This window comes from Dreissena polymorpha, chromosome 5, assembly GCF_020536995.1.
Source record: "Dreissena polymorpha isolate Duluth1 chromosome 5, UMN_Dpol_1.0, whole genome shotgun sequence".
NCBI classification, from domain to species: Eukaryota; Metazoa; Mollusca; class Bivalvia; order Myida; family Dreissenidae; genus Dreissena; species Dreissena polymorpha.
The window spans coordinates 86,331,477-86,349,711 of NC_068359.1; the positions used below are offsets into that span (position 1 = coordinate 86,331,477).

General features: G+C 34.8%; 1 protein-coding gene across 2 annotated transcripts in view; it reads left to right on the plus strand.

Annotated features, from left to right (window-relative positions):
• LOC127881128 (uncharacterized) overlaps window positions 1-12,714 on the plus strand; it is a 259,967-nt gene extending 247,253 nt beyond the window's left edge. For both annotated transcript variants that reach the window (XM_052428824.1, XM_052428823.1), the window contains exons 3-4: window positions 11,990-12,121; window positions 12,616-12,714. In XM_052428824.1, the coding sequence (XP_052284784.1) occupies window positions 11,990-12,121; window positions 12,616-12,688 (205 nt within the window). In that variant the 3' untranslated portion in view covers window positions 12,689-12,714. The remainder of the gene's footprint in view (window positions 1-11,989; window positions 12,122-12,615) is intronic.
• Window positions 12,715-18,235: the final 5,521 nt, after the last annotated feature.

The window sequence follows — 18,235 nt, forward strand, 5'->3', positions numbered from 1 at the left end:
CTACTACTACTACTACTACTTCTACTACTACTACTACTACTACTACTACTACTACTACTACTACTTCTATACTATAATTACGACAACAACTACAACAACTACTACAACAACAACAACAACAACATCTACTACTACTACTATTACTACTACTACCAACGACAACAACAACAACAACAACAACTACTACTACTACTACTACTACTTCTACTACTACTACTACTACTACTACTACATCGTTAGCGAGTTAAACACACGCAGAATTTGCAGTTATTACACCGAATCTTATCGAGAGAGTCAAAATTACTTGTTGTACATTATATTCTGTTATGTACAATTTAAGAGTTTTATCGGACACAAAGAAAATCTCGGGTCCCTCAACAACAATTCATATCAAGTTTAGTAAACACTGTATTTCATAAATTGTATTTGTTTTGTTGTATTGTTGTTATGTAGTTGTGATGTGCACTCTTGCACGCTGGTAAACGCTGTTCAATGTATTTATAATTTTATTAAGTTGTTTTCGTGATGCAGTTGTATTTGCTGATGTTTATTTGTACAGAGATCGCTCTCGAGCACCGATGGCAGTCACATGGACTCCACATCATATTGTCTAATATAAATCATGCTTACACAGTACTTGTTCAAATAAAGATTGTATGATAAATACTTTTCTTCTCGGGAAACACTAATATCGGTTTTTCAATCAAGTATGTACATTTTTACAGCGATTGCTCTCGAGCACAATCGGAAGTCACCAGATCCACATTCGCATAATAAATTTCAACCACTCTTACCAATCATCCAACAGCACCTCCTACAACTACCCATTTGCAAATGCCGTCCACCACGAGGGCGACCACAACCACTATCGCCCCTGTAACGTAACATAGCATAATTTTCTGAAATACCTAGCTATTAGTAGATGCCTTAATGAGTGTCAAACGTTCTAACATGTAACTACAATAGTTAAAATAATAGCACTTGTTATGCAGTTTGAAAGTTTCAAACGTTGATTCCTCATTTGAAAGACCAGGTAATAATGCGATTTTGTTTAAAAAAAATGGACGTAAATTTCTTCAAAAGCTTTCCCCCTCCTCCTAACCCATAAAGAAAGGAAGAAAAATAAACAGAACAAACAATTATAATATACATTTCTTTCATAATGCTTTCTTTCCAAACATTCTTGAGTCTATCTTTACTGACTTTTCGTGCAATCTTTTTGTTTTCTTTATTGCTGTATCAACTCAGTCTATGCAGACACCCCTTGCAAATGATGTTTATTTAACAACTTATGGCCGCTTATGATATTCAGTTTTCTATCAATTGAATTTTTTGGTTTGCTATACTTATCCAAAAAAAGCTCTTTCAAAAGACACCCGATTTTACCCTGGTCCACCTTTTGTTCTTTTAATTCATACTAAATACGTAATACGTGATTATGTTATGCTCTTGTTTTTTAGACAACAACCTGCCGATTATCACAAGGTATGTTGATTGCCTCCAACATTTCAATATTGTAGAGATGCCAATTAAAATTATGTATAAACTTTCCGTGTAACAACTTCGTGCATAAGCTGTTTGCAACGATAATGCGATAGTCATATCGTACTGTCGCCATCGTATCATCGCATTGTCGCCATCGTACTATCGCGTTATCATACTGTCGTTATCGTATTATCGCATTGTCGCCATCGTACTATCGCACTGTCGCCATCGTATTGTCGCACTGTCGTCATGTTATTATCGCATTGACGCCATCGTACTATCGCATTGTCGAATTGTCGCCATCGTACTATCGAACTGTCGCCATCGTATTGTCGCACTGTCGTCTTCGTATTATCGCAATACCGCATTGTCGCATGGTCGCCATCGTACTATCGCACTGTCGCCATCGTACTGTCGTCATCGTATTATCGCATTGTCGCCATCGAACTATCGCGTTATCGTACTGTCGTCATCGTATTATCGCATTGTCGCTATCGCACTATCGCACTGTCGCCACCGTATTGTCGCACTGTCGTCATCGTACTACCATATTGTCGCCATCGTACTATCGCACTGTCGCCCTATGGATTTTAATTTGTAACCACGATGGCGGTAACGGTTATCCGTACGACATACTGTCAAATCTAATCACGTTTAAATCTATTCCGAAACAAAATGTACATTTAAATTTTCATATACAATCGCCAAACGTTATGACGCAAAACGATCTGAACAATAATCTTATTTTTAAATATAAAATGACATTCCATTAAAAATAAGCAATACGATTGAAAAATGTCTCACTTTTACAAGTGTGTTCTTAATTTAATGATATCATTGTTGATGAAACAAATAAATAAAAGGTGTGGAACAAAAAAATACAAAAAATGGCAAAAGTCACTTTTTTCAAAAAAATGTTATTTAGTCAGTTTATAAGTTCTTTAACTTGACACTGTGAAATTGTAATAACGAATGCAATAATTAGCACGGTACTATAAAGGACACACACATGAAGACACTCTTTGGGAAATAACGTCTTGGTTACGTTCAAGATCAATCAACTTACCTAACAATAATAATTACATTTCTCTTTTTTTATCTTAAATAATCCGTCTTCGTTTTCTCACTTTCAACAATATACATACTATCTTCAGCAAACATGATGAAAATCGGTTCATGCTTAATGTCTTTTTGCATCGCGTGTGATAACAAATCAAATCTAATGAGTAGCTGTTCAATAATGACTCATTATTTGTCGAAATGTAAGTATGTTTAACTATTTTCATTCTTAAGACTTTCATCTAACTCTTTAAAATACTCTGCAGCTCATAGTCGACTGCTATATTCGTCTGAATAAATGCAGAAAGGTTTTAATATTTATTTATCTGAAATGGTCTTATTTTAGAATTACACAACATTTGGTTCAATCTTCACAAAAACTTGTTATTATACTTTTAAACAAGAAGGGATGCAACTGTTTTAAAAACAGATCATATGCCTGCCAAATTATCGTTCCTTATTACAAGGATAAACATTTACTATGTGATAATGAGGCTGTAATAATGCGCCTCATAATGTTCCGTCATATTTCTCGTATGATTTGTGTTAATATACGCTAATGCAATATTCTGTAATATTTAGATTTATAAAACCAATGGTTTGAACTTTCCTGCTCGTTGCTTTGAGCTTGTGTTTTGGTTGATTTGTGTTGTTGTTTTTTATTCAACAAATAAGCTTAAAGGGATCTTTTCACGCTTTGGTAAATTGACAAAATTGAAAAAAGTTGTTTCAGATTCGTAAGTTTTCGTTTTAGTTATGATATTTGTGAGGAAACAGTAATACTGAACATTAACCATGCTCTAATATAGCCATTATATGCATCTTTTGACGATTTTAAAACCTAAAAATTATAAAGCGTTGCAACGCGAAACGATTGAATAATTTGGAGAGTTCTGTTTTTGTCGTTAAATTTTGTGAAACTACGAAGATTGCTTATATAAGGTATAAAATACGTCACGGATGTGTACTAGGCGGAATAGCTCAGTAGGCTAAAGCGTTTTTACTTTAGGACTCTGGCAGGACTCCAGGGGTCACTGGTTCGAAACCTGCTCCGGGCAATGTTCTTTTCCTTTTTTTATTTTTTTTTCTTGATTTTTTACTGGAGCTTTTACGATCCAATGTTTACATTTATCAATATAAAGCATTTAATGAATAATTTAAAAAAAATGCCAAAATCTGTGAAAAGGCCCCTTTAAATAAACAGACACATACATGCTAAGGCACGAAAATGAATAGTTAAAAATCGCTGCATATTTTACAGCCCCTGACAAACTCGGAATTCGCTATTGGGTGGGGGCTACGGACGAGGGCAGCGAAGGCTACTGGACCTGGGTGGATGGCGTAGAAATTCCGCCCAGCAGCTATGCGGACTACTTCTGGCAAGACGAACCAAATGATGCAGGATGGTCAGACGGGATACACAAGAATAGCGCGGCGACCAACTACAATTGAAAGCTGGTGATCGCGTCTTTGAACGACGTGCTCTGAAAAACTGTGTCGAATTTCATTTGCGAAATAAAGCTTTAAGCAGGCTTTTGAATGTGTCGGTTTTTTTGTTTGGTATGTTTTCCACCTGTTGGCTCGATGTTCGTCCGTTGGTCGATTCTTTTCAAAAGATCATGTTTTCTTAATAACTTGACAGAACTTATATATCTGATCCAATTACAAGCGCTCTCTTGGCATTATTCTTTAAAGCCATTATGAAGTGTTCTTCATGAGCCAATGAACGCAAAACGTGCTTTTGGGCATTTGTTTTTTTTGATTTTTCGCCTTTTAAACACTTTATGAGCCGCGTAATGGCAGTTAGTGAACTTTCTCCCATTTTCCTTTGTAAAAACTGGTTCACCAGTACTTATGGACAGACATATTTCAATAACTTTATCTGCTCGGCTTGAATCAGGGGTTTGGGGAAGGGGGAGTTCTGACTTTAAAATAATTGTATGATGAATCTCCACACAAGTTAAGTTGCTGGACCGGATTCGAATCCGCCACGCATCACCGTGATTCAGCCCGGCGTGAGAAATACAATCGTCACTGCGAAACACCACGGATTACCTTGGATCGTCGCAGTGATATCGCTGTGTCTGAATCGCGGTGACAGGCCCGATAAAATACTTTAGTATGTTGATCAGACCCCGTGCGCGGGCGTTCTCGGGAAATAAATCTCACGATGGACTACCGCGACCTCGATAATTTGCGGTGAAATCCAGGTACATGTGAATAAACATTTGAAAGTTTAGATATATTTTTTTCATTTGTATGTAATACTTCATATTAAAATCGTCATTTTTGCAGTCTTCTGTATTACGTTTACCCTCTTTACAGAATCATTTAAAATATCTTACTCGCTATGACGGCGATATATTTTGATAGAAGGCTAATTGGTTAATAAAGAAATTCTAATTTGACATTCACATAAACTTATAACAAAGATCTTTTAAACTTAATAAAGTAAATATCAACTGTTCATGGGAGACGATAATCATGCAGGTGTCGTGTTAATTGAAATACTAAACACTTTGTTTTTGTTATTCACATAAATTGATATTAAAGGAAGATGCCTATAAAATGTTTAGCAATGATACTTATCACACTATTGCTTCGATTTCGTTTTTCTTTTAAAAGTGTGACGAAATGAATTTGATACTGAACAACGAATGTAGAGATATAGTCACTCGCAAACAGAACAACTGATCTTTCAGCAGTATAATATCACTGAAATGAAAACTTACTGCCGAAGTCCAGATTGTATATTCGAATCAATACATGTAACAATATAAACAGGAACTCACTAATTTTAAAAATACTCTGATATCATGTACATGTAACATGTTTATATGTAATTATGAGCAAGTTATACGTACAAAAACGAGAAAGGATTTTAGAAATGGTATAAAAAGACAAATCTTTAAATAAACAGCAAGTAAAACTTCACGCAGAAACTATATATTAACCTGTATTTCACCGAGAACCAACGTGTCCACGGTGGACCATCCGTGAGATCGATTTCCCGATAACGCCCGCATTGATCACCCACTGTCACCGCGATCTAGCGCGATAGAAACACCCTCAAGTCACGGTGATTGTCCACGCTTACGAAAAATTTTCCACGGTGGGACTGTGTCTCAGGCTTAATCACGCCAGACGTAGACGTCTATTGTATGTGTAAGATGATATGGGATTAATTATAAAAAAGGAACATAAGCCGATTAATCTATTTACTGGTGTATAGGTTAAACTGTGGCCAAGTAACATTGAAGGTTTTTAATTAAATGACCTAATGACTTAGTATTTATCGTACTTCAGTCACATCAAAATTTATGCGATGTGATTGTTTGAAGGACATTCTTTTCGCATTAGATAAACATTGCTCTATTGGCTGTCAGATTAACGCTGTGGTTAATACCTTCGCTTCTAGTGTTTGACCCAGTATAAATTCCCGTTCACAGAATCATGTGGGTTTGGTTGGTGGCCTTAATGTCGGACGGGGGGGGGTAATCCTTTTTGTACTCCGGCTTCAATACAAGACCATATAAAATCTTTCATTAACAACTAAATAGCTGAATGTTGCAGCGTTTAAATAATCCAACTTTCCTGAGTCTAGTTATAATTTAGATAACGCGTATATGTACCGTTTGGAAATAAAAAATCAGAATCAAATCATTAAATCTGTGTTTATACTTATAAGCTCGTTGAATTTCGCCGACCCGCATATTCTATAAGAATGTTTAATTGCTATTTACTCCCATTTGTTGTTTCGACGTAACAGATCCAGTACTGCAGATGGGCTCTAATTGTTACTAACTATATCATTTCACAGTAATAAACGATCGCGATTTAATAAAAATATTTTTGAATTGACCGGTACACTACATATAGCAAAAGTAACACGTTTAATATTGAATTTTCATAAATCTACATTCGGAATCGTTCGTGCGCGTGTTTCATGACACCAAACAGCACATAATAAGGCGGGGAATGTATTTGTCTTATTCGATTCCCTTACGGAAACAAATATGATCACCATCGCAAAAGAACCTGAACTATACATATTTGAGGACAGAGTCACGTTACTGTTTGGCGAAGAAGTAATTAAATAGATTAAAATTATTCGGTTTTATACCGGAGGCAATTAAGGGTATATTTTTGAATTTGCATACAAAATGTATTAGTACAAGGCCCGGTTACAAGGCCTTATAAAGTTTTTTTACTTAATGTTCATTTGTTTATTTTTAATTGACCATGTAAGCCTAATTGATTACATTTTCACAATTAAAAGCCAGGTAGAACACATTATTAATTTGTATTGCAATTCACAGAGCGTCGAGAATTATTACTATTAATGCATTAAAACAAGATCTATGTAGTTGACACTTTTCTACTTACTTAAGAAACACAGCCGCAGGTTATATTACAGCTAAAAGGGTTCAACAATGTTTCAATAAGGTATTATTGAAAAGGTATTTAATCTGACTAGGCTCAAATGATAAATATTGTTTGAACTTTGCGCTCTTATCATATGGGCGGGATAATTGCCAAGAAACCGGACAGAAACGTTTTACCTTTGTTAATTCGTGTAAAATTTTCACATGTATTCTAAAATTTACAAAACCCGGAAAAAAGTCCCAAACCCGGAACAAAAGTCACATACACTGAAAGTATTTATCATCGAAAACAGGTAGCCGCAACACCGGAAATAGTCTTAATACGTAAAATTATCCAGGAACCCTGACAAAACCCAAACCGGAAAGGAATCCCAAAAGAAGCGAAGTAATCTGAACCTCTGAAAGTGCATGGAGTATGCCCAAACCGGAATTCAGTCCCAACTCCCTTGGGTTATTAATATGATGTGACTATAAAATTGGAAAAAGAAATGCCACCGAAATGGCCAGTACTTGTTGATTGACTTCATGTATAAATTTAGGCGGATGGGCGATTAAATACTTCCAAATAAAAAATCAAAAATATTAAGTTATTAATACTTAATGAAATATATACACGTATGATAGTAATATTTTTACATTTATGATAGTTATTTTAAGAGCTAGAAAGCTCTTTTATTCTGAAGCACTGTTTAATGATTAGCGAAATATGATTTAGTGTTATATTATTACTAAGGAAACGTTATTCAATTAGTCGTTACGTTTATGGCTAAACATCCATAGAATTGGAAAAAATATTGTTTTAAGCGTATACTCCGAATTACTTGGGACCGTTTGTGTTAAAAAAATATGTTTTTTAGTTTAAAGTTAATTTATTATCTAAATATTAACATAACAGTCGTTTCTACTACTTTGACCTTTGACCTTGAAGGATGACCCTGACCTTGAACTTCCACCACTCAAAATGTGCAGCTACATGAGATACACATGCATGCGAAATATCAAGTTGCTATCTTCAATATTGAAAAAGTTATAGCCAATGTTAAAGTTTTTTGACGGACGGACAGACGCCATATATTAGACATTTGGCCTTGAAGGATGACCTTGACCTTAACCTTTTACCACTCAAAATGTGCAGTTCCGTGAGATGCACATCCATGCCAAATATCAAGTTGCTTTCTTCAATATTGAAAAAGTTATTGCCAATGTTAAAGTTTTCGGACGGACAGACGCCATATATTTGACATTTTACCTTGAAGGATAACCTTGACCTTTCAAAACTCAAAATGTTCAGCTCCATGCGATACACATGCATGCCAAATATCAATTTGCTATCTTCAATAGTTATGGCCAATGTTAAAGTTTTTTTCGGACGGACGGACGGACTGACTGACGGACAGTTCAACTGCTATATGCCACCCTTCCGGGGGCATAAAAATCGAATAAAGGGTTAAGGACGTAAGTATATAAATAATCGAGAAACACATCAATGTCCACTTTCTTTTTTATATAATTTGTTGTTGTTTTTGTTTTTAATTTGTTGGACATTAAGAAAATAACATTTCCGCGAGGAATAATAACGCTCAATAAGATATAATAAATCTAGAATCCTGATAAAAGAGTTGTTGTAATAAACTTGTTGTTTGGTGCGAATAAAGTACTTTTTACGTAGCCGCCGATGCTTGGAAAATTATTTCGTGTAACCTACATTTGATGTCAGGCAAGTGTTCATCATTAGAACATGTGTATCGATGACGTCTATTTATGGTAATATTAACTTCATTCAGATTTTGAGAAGACGCTGTTCAAATACAACTAGTCAAAAGCTAAAAAAAAGATTTAGCGTTTCAAATTGATGCACTTAAGTCATTTTGAGGGATCAAATTGTACATTAACCGGAAGTCTTAGGTAGAATCTAACTTTCATTTTCATTTCAATTTTGCCTTCACCCATTTCGTGAGACGGTGTGATTGACTAACGACAACTTACTAATGCAAAGAGGTACGGTGAGAATGGCGAACGACAACTGTGTGTAGCAAATGTGTATGATGAGAGTGAATAACTACAACTCTGTAATGCAAATATGTAAGATGAGAGTGACTAACGATAACTCTGTAATGCACAGCTTTACGGTGAGATTGACTTACGACAACTCTGCTCTTCTATGATGTACGGTGTGAGTGACTAACGGCAACTCTAAAATGCAAAGTTTTACGGTGAGATTGAATAAAGACAATTCTGTAATGCAAAGACGTTCTGTGACAGAAAATAACGACAACTCAAATATCTGCGGTGAGAGGGGCGGACAACTTCTGTGCCACGCAGAAGTGTACGGTGAGTGTCACGAACGACAACTTTGCAATGCACAGATAAACGATGAGAGAGGCCTGCGAAAACTCTTCAAGGCAAATTTGTGCGCTGAGAGTAACTAATGATATTTCTCGAATGCAAAGATGTACGGTTCGAGAATTAAACAACAACTCTTCAATACAAAGATGTACAGTAAGAGTGGCGAACAACAACTCTTCAATACTATGATGTACATTGAGAGTGACTTACAACAACTCTGCAATGGAAAGATGTACATTGAGAGTGACTTACGACAACTCTGCAATGGAAAGATTTACATTGAGAGTGACTTACGACAACTCTGCAATGGAAAGATGTACATTGAGAGTGACTTACGACAACTCTGCAATGGAAAGATGTACGGAGAGAGTGACTTACGACAACTCTGCAATGAAAAGATGTACATTGAGAGTGACTTACGACAACTCTGCAATGGAAAGATGTACGGTAACAGTGACTTACGACAACTCTGCAATGGAAATGTCGTAGGGTGTAAATATAATTGTATTAGATCGATAATACAGAAGTAGTAAAAGAAATTAAGGTTATTTAGTGTAGGGTATATGTGGGTTTTTAGTTGAATCTAACATAGTTGAATGTAACCTATCTTCCCGCTTTTTCTGCACGAGCGCTGCAGAACTCACACAGCATTGAACAAGGCTGATCGATGTTTATTGCACATTGAATACTATCATTATTTGTAGGCTTTAATTTATAACCTACAGGTAAATACAATACTTTGCATATGTCATTGTTATGTTATCTGGATTTAACGTTTTTATCGTATTTTAGATATTTGTTATTTGGCATTTGAGTATTTGTGAAATGTCGCGCTCACCATACCGCCATTTCAATTGATTGTATTTCGTGTATTATTATTGTTATTATTCTAATTATTCTTCTTCTTCTTATTATATATATATATATATATATTAATATTATTCTGTGGCGTCTCATCTGGATCCAAACTGTTTGCACAGGCCTTCAAAATTCGGTTCCTGCACTGAAAGTTAAGAGTTAAAAGTCTAGTCAGTTTATTAGGAATGCTGGGGCACACATGGGTTCGATCATGTACAGCCTTATGCTCAGTATGGATATGCCTAATTATTTTACCTTTTAATATATATTTTTCAAAATTTTCTTATATTTGTATGCATGTATGAATCAATGGCTTAGTGACAAACAATTAGTTAAAACACTTCTCTTATTACTAAGGAAAAATAGGTTAATCAGTGGAACAGCTTTAAAACTGACAAAAACATTCCATTTGATAAATAAATAAGACTAGCTAACTCACCAAAAATATTCAAAGTATAAAAATAATATTGGGCTTATTTTAATTACATTTCCATAAGATAAGAAAGTATGAGAGAATCAAAGTGCTGGTAAAACAATAATTATGCAAACTTTCTTATACTGATATATTGAACAAAATAAAAAAAAGTACTGTCTATTACACAGATGATTAAAAGACATTGTAAAAGTAAATTTGAATACTGTAGTATTAATAAAAATATTAATAGTATTTACAAACACCAGTCAGCATGCTGTATTGAATTATTCAGATAAAAATGTAAATTTAGAAGGGTTTTGTGTATGGACTGTAATTATTTGTACAATTTATTATTTCTTAAACAATGAACAGCTTGGCATTTCTCTGAAATAATATTCTCTAGATTCATTTAAATATAACAAAGCACATGTGTTTCTTTCTTAGTTTCTTAAGTTACAAGAATGTCCATGGTTACCAGTCAAATTGACACCAGTTACCAGTGTTGTGTATTAATCCATACAGAACTGTGTCATGGAGTTTATGGCTATTTGGTTGTTGAATAGCGCCTTATCTTTGGATATATCACAAGATTATGGTAGAACACAGTATGGTTTCAAGATAAAAGATTATTTCTAGCCCAATTAAATCAACAAACAATCATAAAATGTATTTCTATCAGACCAGTGCCCTTGCTTAGCTAACCAAGGGGTGCAGTTCCAAGTCCCACCCAAGGTCTCACTATACCCTACACCATGCTTTTGTGTGGATTTTATCATATGATTATAAAGGAAGTTGTATTTATCAATAAATTAATATAAATGTTCAAACTGAAACTAGTTTTATTTATAATAGAAATTGTGTTTTCAATTAACAATCATTTTATTAGAAATATTTACTTAGTAATTATAATGAAACACATGCTTTTATATTAAAATTATGCAAATGAGATAATATGGCTTTGTGCACTGAAGAGCTCTTTTAAGAATTAGCACCCTTCAATTTCAAAATCCAAAAAGGAAACTGATCAGACTATCCCCACTACCACTCAAAGGCTAATGATTGCAATATATCTGTCAGGTTCTGAGAAAACTAGGCATAATGCCTGTGCGTAAAGTGTCGTCCCATATTAGCAGTCCGCACAGGCTAATTAGGGACAACACTTTCCGTTTTAACAAGATTTTCAGTAAGAAGGGACTTCCTTTAAACAAAAAATACCATTCCAGCGGAAAGTGTCATCCCTGATTAGTCTGTGCGGACTGCACAGGCTAATCTGGGACAACACTTTACGCACCTGCATTATGCCCAGTTTCTCAGAGTGCGACACATATTATTTCAAAGTTCAATAGCATAGTTTGGCTTATATTAAGTGATTTAAACATATGTGTCATTCTGTCATTATTCTGTGTGAATTTATAAAAAGTAACATGACAATTATTTGTAGGACCCATATTCATCATGTGTGGAAGAGCCAGATGTCTGTGAAGAAATGTCTTGTGAACAGTCGCCTGTTCGGATCAGTTATCCTGAATCACATTTTGATAATGTGTATTCGCAGTCATCACAGACATCTGAGGTTTGTAATAATGTCAATTAATAATTAGTTTGTTTAACAATCTCCAAACAATGTCAATTATTAATAAGTGTGTTTAATTATTTCCAAACAGCCTGTTTTTTTATGTGATAGGAGTTACATATTTACATTGGCTTGAAAAAAAATCCTCAATTCTTGTGATATAGTTTTTATTCTTTATTTTCTGTTTCTATACATGGGGAAACTTTCTATTTTTTTATGCTCCCAAAGGGTTGCATATAGTTTTTTAACTGTCCATCAGTTCGTCCGTCTGTCAGTCCGTCCAAAACTTTAAAATTGGTCATAACTTTAGCAATATTGAAGATAGCAACTTGATAATTGGCAAGCATGTGTATCTTACGGAGCTGCACAATTTGAGTGGTGAAAGGTCAAGGTCAAGGCTATCCTTCAAGGTCAAACGTCAAATATATGCTTCAAAGTGGCGCAGCAGGGAGCATTGTGTTTTTCTGAAAATTTCAAAATGTTCATCATTTCAGACGGTTGTATTTCGGCCAACAGAACATAAGGGATTCACTGTCAAACCACAGGGAAAGAACTCTCCTATCCTAAGTACAAGGCTGGACACCATGTGGTTAAAGCAGTTGAAGAGAATTGCACTTATGGTAATGTATTCATAATGAATTTTATTGTATAAATAATAACCACAGATAGCAATATTGAATTATCTTGTTGAAGAATTTTTTTTTGCACATAAAAAATACATTACAGCTTACAGAAATCACCTGAACTTGTCCAATATGTTGAAACAAAATTTAGAAATTATGATTCTAAAATCTGGTGATTATTCTCAATGTAAAACAACATTAAATGTATTTGCATGTTGAACTTGTTGAGTTTTTAGAATAATCTTGATACAAGTCTCTTTTTCTGAACAGATAGTGAAATTATCTAAAATATCAAAATAAATACATGAGTTTACATGCAATCTTTTATCAAAATGTTTGGTTCTTAAAGCAATAGATTTCTGTAGTACATGGTTGACGACAACAATACAAAAAACATTCATTGTTTATTATTCTCTAATAAGAAGGAACAATTTATCAATAATTATAGTTTATTTTAATATAACTTACAGACTATGTTGATGAACTAATGGCATAGCTGCTTAGGATGAAAGAGGAGTACAAGAGCGATGCCAATGCAAGGGCTGCCTCTGGCAACATTCTGTTTTCACCGCCACCCGTCTTCATCTGCAAACAGAATCCTAATGTCAGAGGCTGTGCAGAACCATCGTTCGCGATTTAATTAGCGAACAGGGATGGAAATTAGTGGTTGCCCGTTTTGTTGTATAGTTATCTATTACTTTTAAAGAAAGTATTGGTTACACATGACACTACATGTACATAGTACTGGGCGCGTTGAGGCTTACGATGGGAAACCAAAAAACTATAGATGGTTGTCCATGTGGGCAACCAACTGTAAAACGTTAGTTTCCATCCCTGGCGAAGCAAAATCAAATGTATGAGTCGGACGGAAATCTCTGGCTGCCACAGCGCATGACGGAAGAGGTCGTCGATCCTTCTTGCTCTGACGGTGCCAAATCCAACGAGCCAGTCTTCTATATGCAATGTATCTGTATACTCTGAAGTTATAAATGTATAAGGATACCATTATGATAAATATTAGTATGTTTAGTAAAAAAAGGTACTTTTCAACTTGACAATTACACAAGCCATGCTGTGGCAGATTCTTACTTAAGTTTACAGTTTAACAAACTTATTCAGCTTGAATATAATATTATATAATATATATTTTACTGAAAATATGTCAGAAATCAGATTTTGTAAGCAACTTCACATCATGTTGTAGCAGGTTGTTATTCTAGTGTACTTTTAAATTTTTTTAAACAGCTTGTATTTATATTTTTATTTCAAATGTTGAAAATAATAAGGAACTGGCATTTGTAAGAAACCAAAAATCATTGTGTAGCAAATTGATACTTCATTTTACAATTAGATAACGCAGTCATCTTGTATACACGCGTATTTTAATATTGATTAAAATTGTTGTCTTTTTTATGTTGTTTATCCAGCGCCAGAGGCGGAGGGATATTGTTTTGGCGTTGTCCGTCCGTCCGGCTGTCCGTCCGTCCTGCACTTTTGTGTCCGGAGCCATATCTTGGAAGTGCTTTGGCGGATTTCATTGAAACTTGGTATGAGTATATATATGCATAAGAGGATGATGCACGCCAAATGGCATTGTACACCATCTGTTAAAAACAGAGTTATGGCCCTTTGTATCTTGAAAAAATGCTTTTTACTTTAGGCACTTTTGTGTCCGGAGCCATATCTTGGAAGTGCTTTGGCGGATTTTATTGAAACTTGGTATGAGTATATATATGCATAAGAGGATGATGCACGCCAAATGGCATTGTTTACCATCTGTTAAAAACAGAGTTATGGCTCCTTGTACCTTGAAAAAATGCTTTTTACTGTATGCACTTTTGTGTCCGGAGCCATATCTTGGAAGTGCTTTGGCAGATTTCATTGAAACTTGGTACGAGTATATATCCCCCGCCAGAGGCGGAGGGATATTGTTTGGCGTTGTCCGGCTGTCCGTCCGGCTGCCCGTCTGTCCGTTACTTTTGTGTCCGGAGCCATATCTTGGAAGTGCTTTTGCGGATTTCATTGAAACTTGGTATGAGTACATATATTGATAATAGGTTAATGCACGCCAAATGGCATTGTACACCATCTGATAATAACAGAGTTATGGCCCTTTGTATCTTCAAAAAAATGTTTTTTTAGTGTCAAATATAACACTTTTGTGTCCAGAAGTATATAGGCGGGGGATATCAATTCAACGAATTTGCTTGTTTTTTTATTTGTATCAAAACATATTTACAGTATGAAATACAAATGACAAGTTCACACAAAACATTGTGTTATTTAATGTCTACAGTGTATTTTCTTTACAAACAATCTGTCCTGGTTTCATAAACATTTTTAATAATTAATGACAACTTACTCATGTATTGGTTCTTCATCACCGATGGGACCATTTACATCAAGGAACTCATAAAACGAAACTTCAATGACATCTGGATGTAGACAGTTAGCTTTGAAGCCAGTGTGCTCAGTTATGCACTTTACCCCTGCCTCGTCCATCCTTTCCATCAGCTCTGGGTATTCTGTGCAGCATTTGCACTCAATCTGCACACGATATGGTGTGCAACATGAACATGCACACCTGAAAATAAAAGAAATACGTCGAATTGCAATACAAACATTCCTTCCTAATCAGAACAGGTTCAAGTATCCGTTCTTATTACAATAATTAGACCATACAACCTAGTCATATTCAACAAGCTTGTACTGTAGAATAACAATCAAAGAATTTATATTTTTGTTGCCGACACCTGCATGTAACAAAATTATATATTTACCAATCCCTATTCCCAACACGATGGTCGTCTTGGGCATCGGCAAAATTTTCCTCGCTGTCCGAGTCAGAATCAGAAAAAATCTGATTGACTGTCACTAAATTCTGGCTCATACATATACGGTTGAACGGAAAACTCATCGTAATCGCTATCATCTTCCATTTTTCAACAATTTTTTAACTAAAGTTGCAAGATATAATACATCCGAATCCATTTATTATGCCGGCTCGTAATTGAGTCGTTATTGAGTGCCTGTTACGTCACTTCCGGTTTGAATGAAAATGGCGAGAACATCGGAATGTGTGAAAAATCGCGACTTTGTTCTATTCGTTCTCGCTAATAACACCGTATTTGAAATGAAGTGAGGAGCGACATAGTTTAGATATGCACTAAATTCGATAAATAAAGGTGTTTTACGGGTTTTTAAAACCGCGGCAGGTGAACTTTAAGTTATGCTTAGTGCTTTGCAATGTATTCACTTCGTTTTTAGTTCTCTTTCTAAAGACCATTTAACAACTTAATATTTAAAACAATTCATGAATAACGTTCCCTATACATTTTCATTATGTGCTTTAAATAACATTGAGCGGTTAATGGAAGATACTGCAGAGGTTGGCAAGGAAATAATCCAACAGCAAAGCGGCTCTTTAAGCGCATTTACCTAGAGGACTTACAGGGCCACAAATTCATGGTAAATATTGTCATGCCCTGGGCTAGATAAGTTATTTAATGTTAACCACCTGAAAGTATTTTGTCTTTTTGGAATTCAATATATTGGTCTCAGTCAGTTACACTTTTCTGGATCCTGGCATAATTTTAAAAGTTCTAAGTATTTTTTTCATGAAACTTGAAACATGAATAAATGACAATAAGGATATTTTGCATGTCATTTCATGTTGTTTATAATGCAAGAATTCTGGTTGCTATATGACAACAAATATATTTAACAAACTTAAAACAGTGAAGTTTAACAGGTAGAGGACCATATTGCTTTTCAATCTCTTGTTATACATGTAGTTTGAATGTAAATAACTCTTTGCTTTAGACATTTTTATGATTTTTAGATGGGCGCTTTAGGGCCCGTCTAAAGTGCTTAGTGTGAAATTCAGGTCGATACGACTAGGTATGATTACCCAATACCCGCTTGCGTATCCGCGCAAGAAAGAGTTGTATAATTTATGCAAGAGGTTTGAGTTCTCCAATTATGTGTATTCACAAATGGCAACATTATATTAATATTGTGTTACATTCAATATTTTCGAACGGTGTTTTATAGAAAAGAATCAATGAACAATGATCGTATTGTACGTGTCGCGGAGGAGATTGTTTATGAATGATTAAAATAGTCCACTTTCTGCTGCGTGTGCGTGACGTAGTATTTTCGCTCAGCTCATTCATAAATCTGAGGCTGGCGATAAACAAAGGTGAGTCCGTGTGAGAATAACGCAGTAGTATAAGGTTACGCTTGTTTATATTCACAGGTCTCAATTAATAATACGTTGACCACAAGTTCAACAATTATTACAGGGATACGATAGACAACATAAAAAAATGTTTCATTATCGCTGAAACTGTTAAAAAAACATTTAAATATAATAATAATATTCTCTAAAAAATGTAGTCTTGCTGTTTTGAAATAAGGTTTGGAATTTCGTTTTCTAAATAACTTAATTCAAAACAAACGTTTAATCATAGTGTTTTTTACTTGTTAGTCGCATATTTACCGCATTATAATGTGTGTTATAATAGGCAAACCATACATTAGTAAAATTCAATCTGCCTTCTCACATAGAAGGAATGGGTCAATTAGGTGCTGCGTTTCCTTTGCTTACTTCAGTTAGCGGTCAATTATTTAAGTAATAGCAATCACGAGGCTCCGACTTCAAAGGAATTGCGGAGCTTTCTTACATAATAAAAGTCGTAGTCGCATGGTATTTGCGTTTTGCGTCCTATTTGGTCACGTGGTTCTTTTTCCCGGTTGTTTTGGCATTCATGATATATGAGGCTATTAATAGATGCGTCTGTCGATAAACAAAGGAAAGTTTACGGGTTATAACAACGCAATAGGTTACGCTCTCGCATACAACTCAATGACGTAGTACAGGTCGTAAAATGATGGATTCGGGAAAAAGTTGACGCTTATTTATATCAAAGACCCATATTATCTATAGGTCTTTGTTTATATTCTCAACTTATAAAACGTTGAACATATGTTCAACAATAACTTCAGCGATACGATAGACAAAAAAAAGTTTCATAATTGCTAAACCCGAATATAACAAACAATTTATAATAATAATACGAATGCAATAGCAGAAGGCTAGTAGAAGGTTAAGCTTGTTTATATTCACAGTTCGCAATGCATAGACAGTTGGATATGAGTACATGAATTATTACTACAGGCATACTATAGGCAACCTCGAAAATGCTTTTTTATCGCTAAAACCGAAAACAACCTAATATATTATATTAAATATATTTATAACAATAAATATCTTTTTAAAATGTAGTCGGCGTATACGCTTACTTTGAAATAAAATAAGCAATTTACTTTTCTAAATAATTAAATACAATTAAACAAAAGTGTAACTATTGTGTTGTGTTTTTCACTTGTAACCTGCATATTCACCGCATGAAATGTGTGTTTAGCATTGTCAAACCACACATTAGTGTGAGTAAAATAAAAAAAATACTACGGGAGAGCACTTCATATG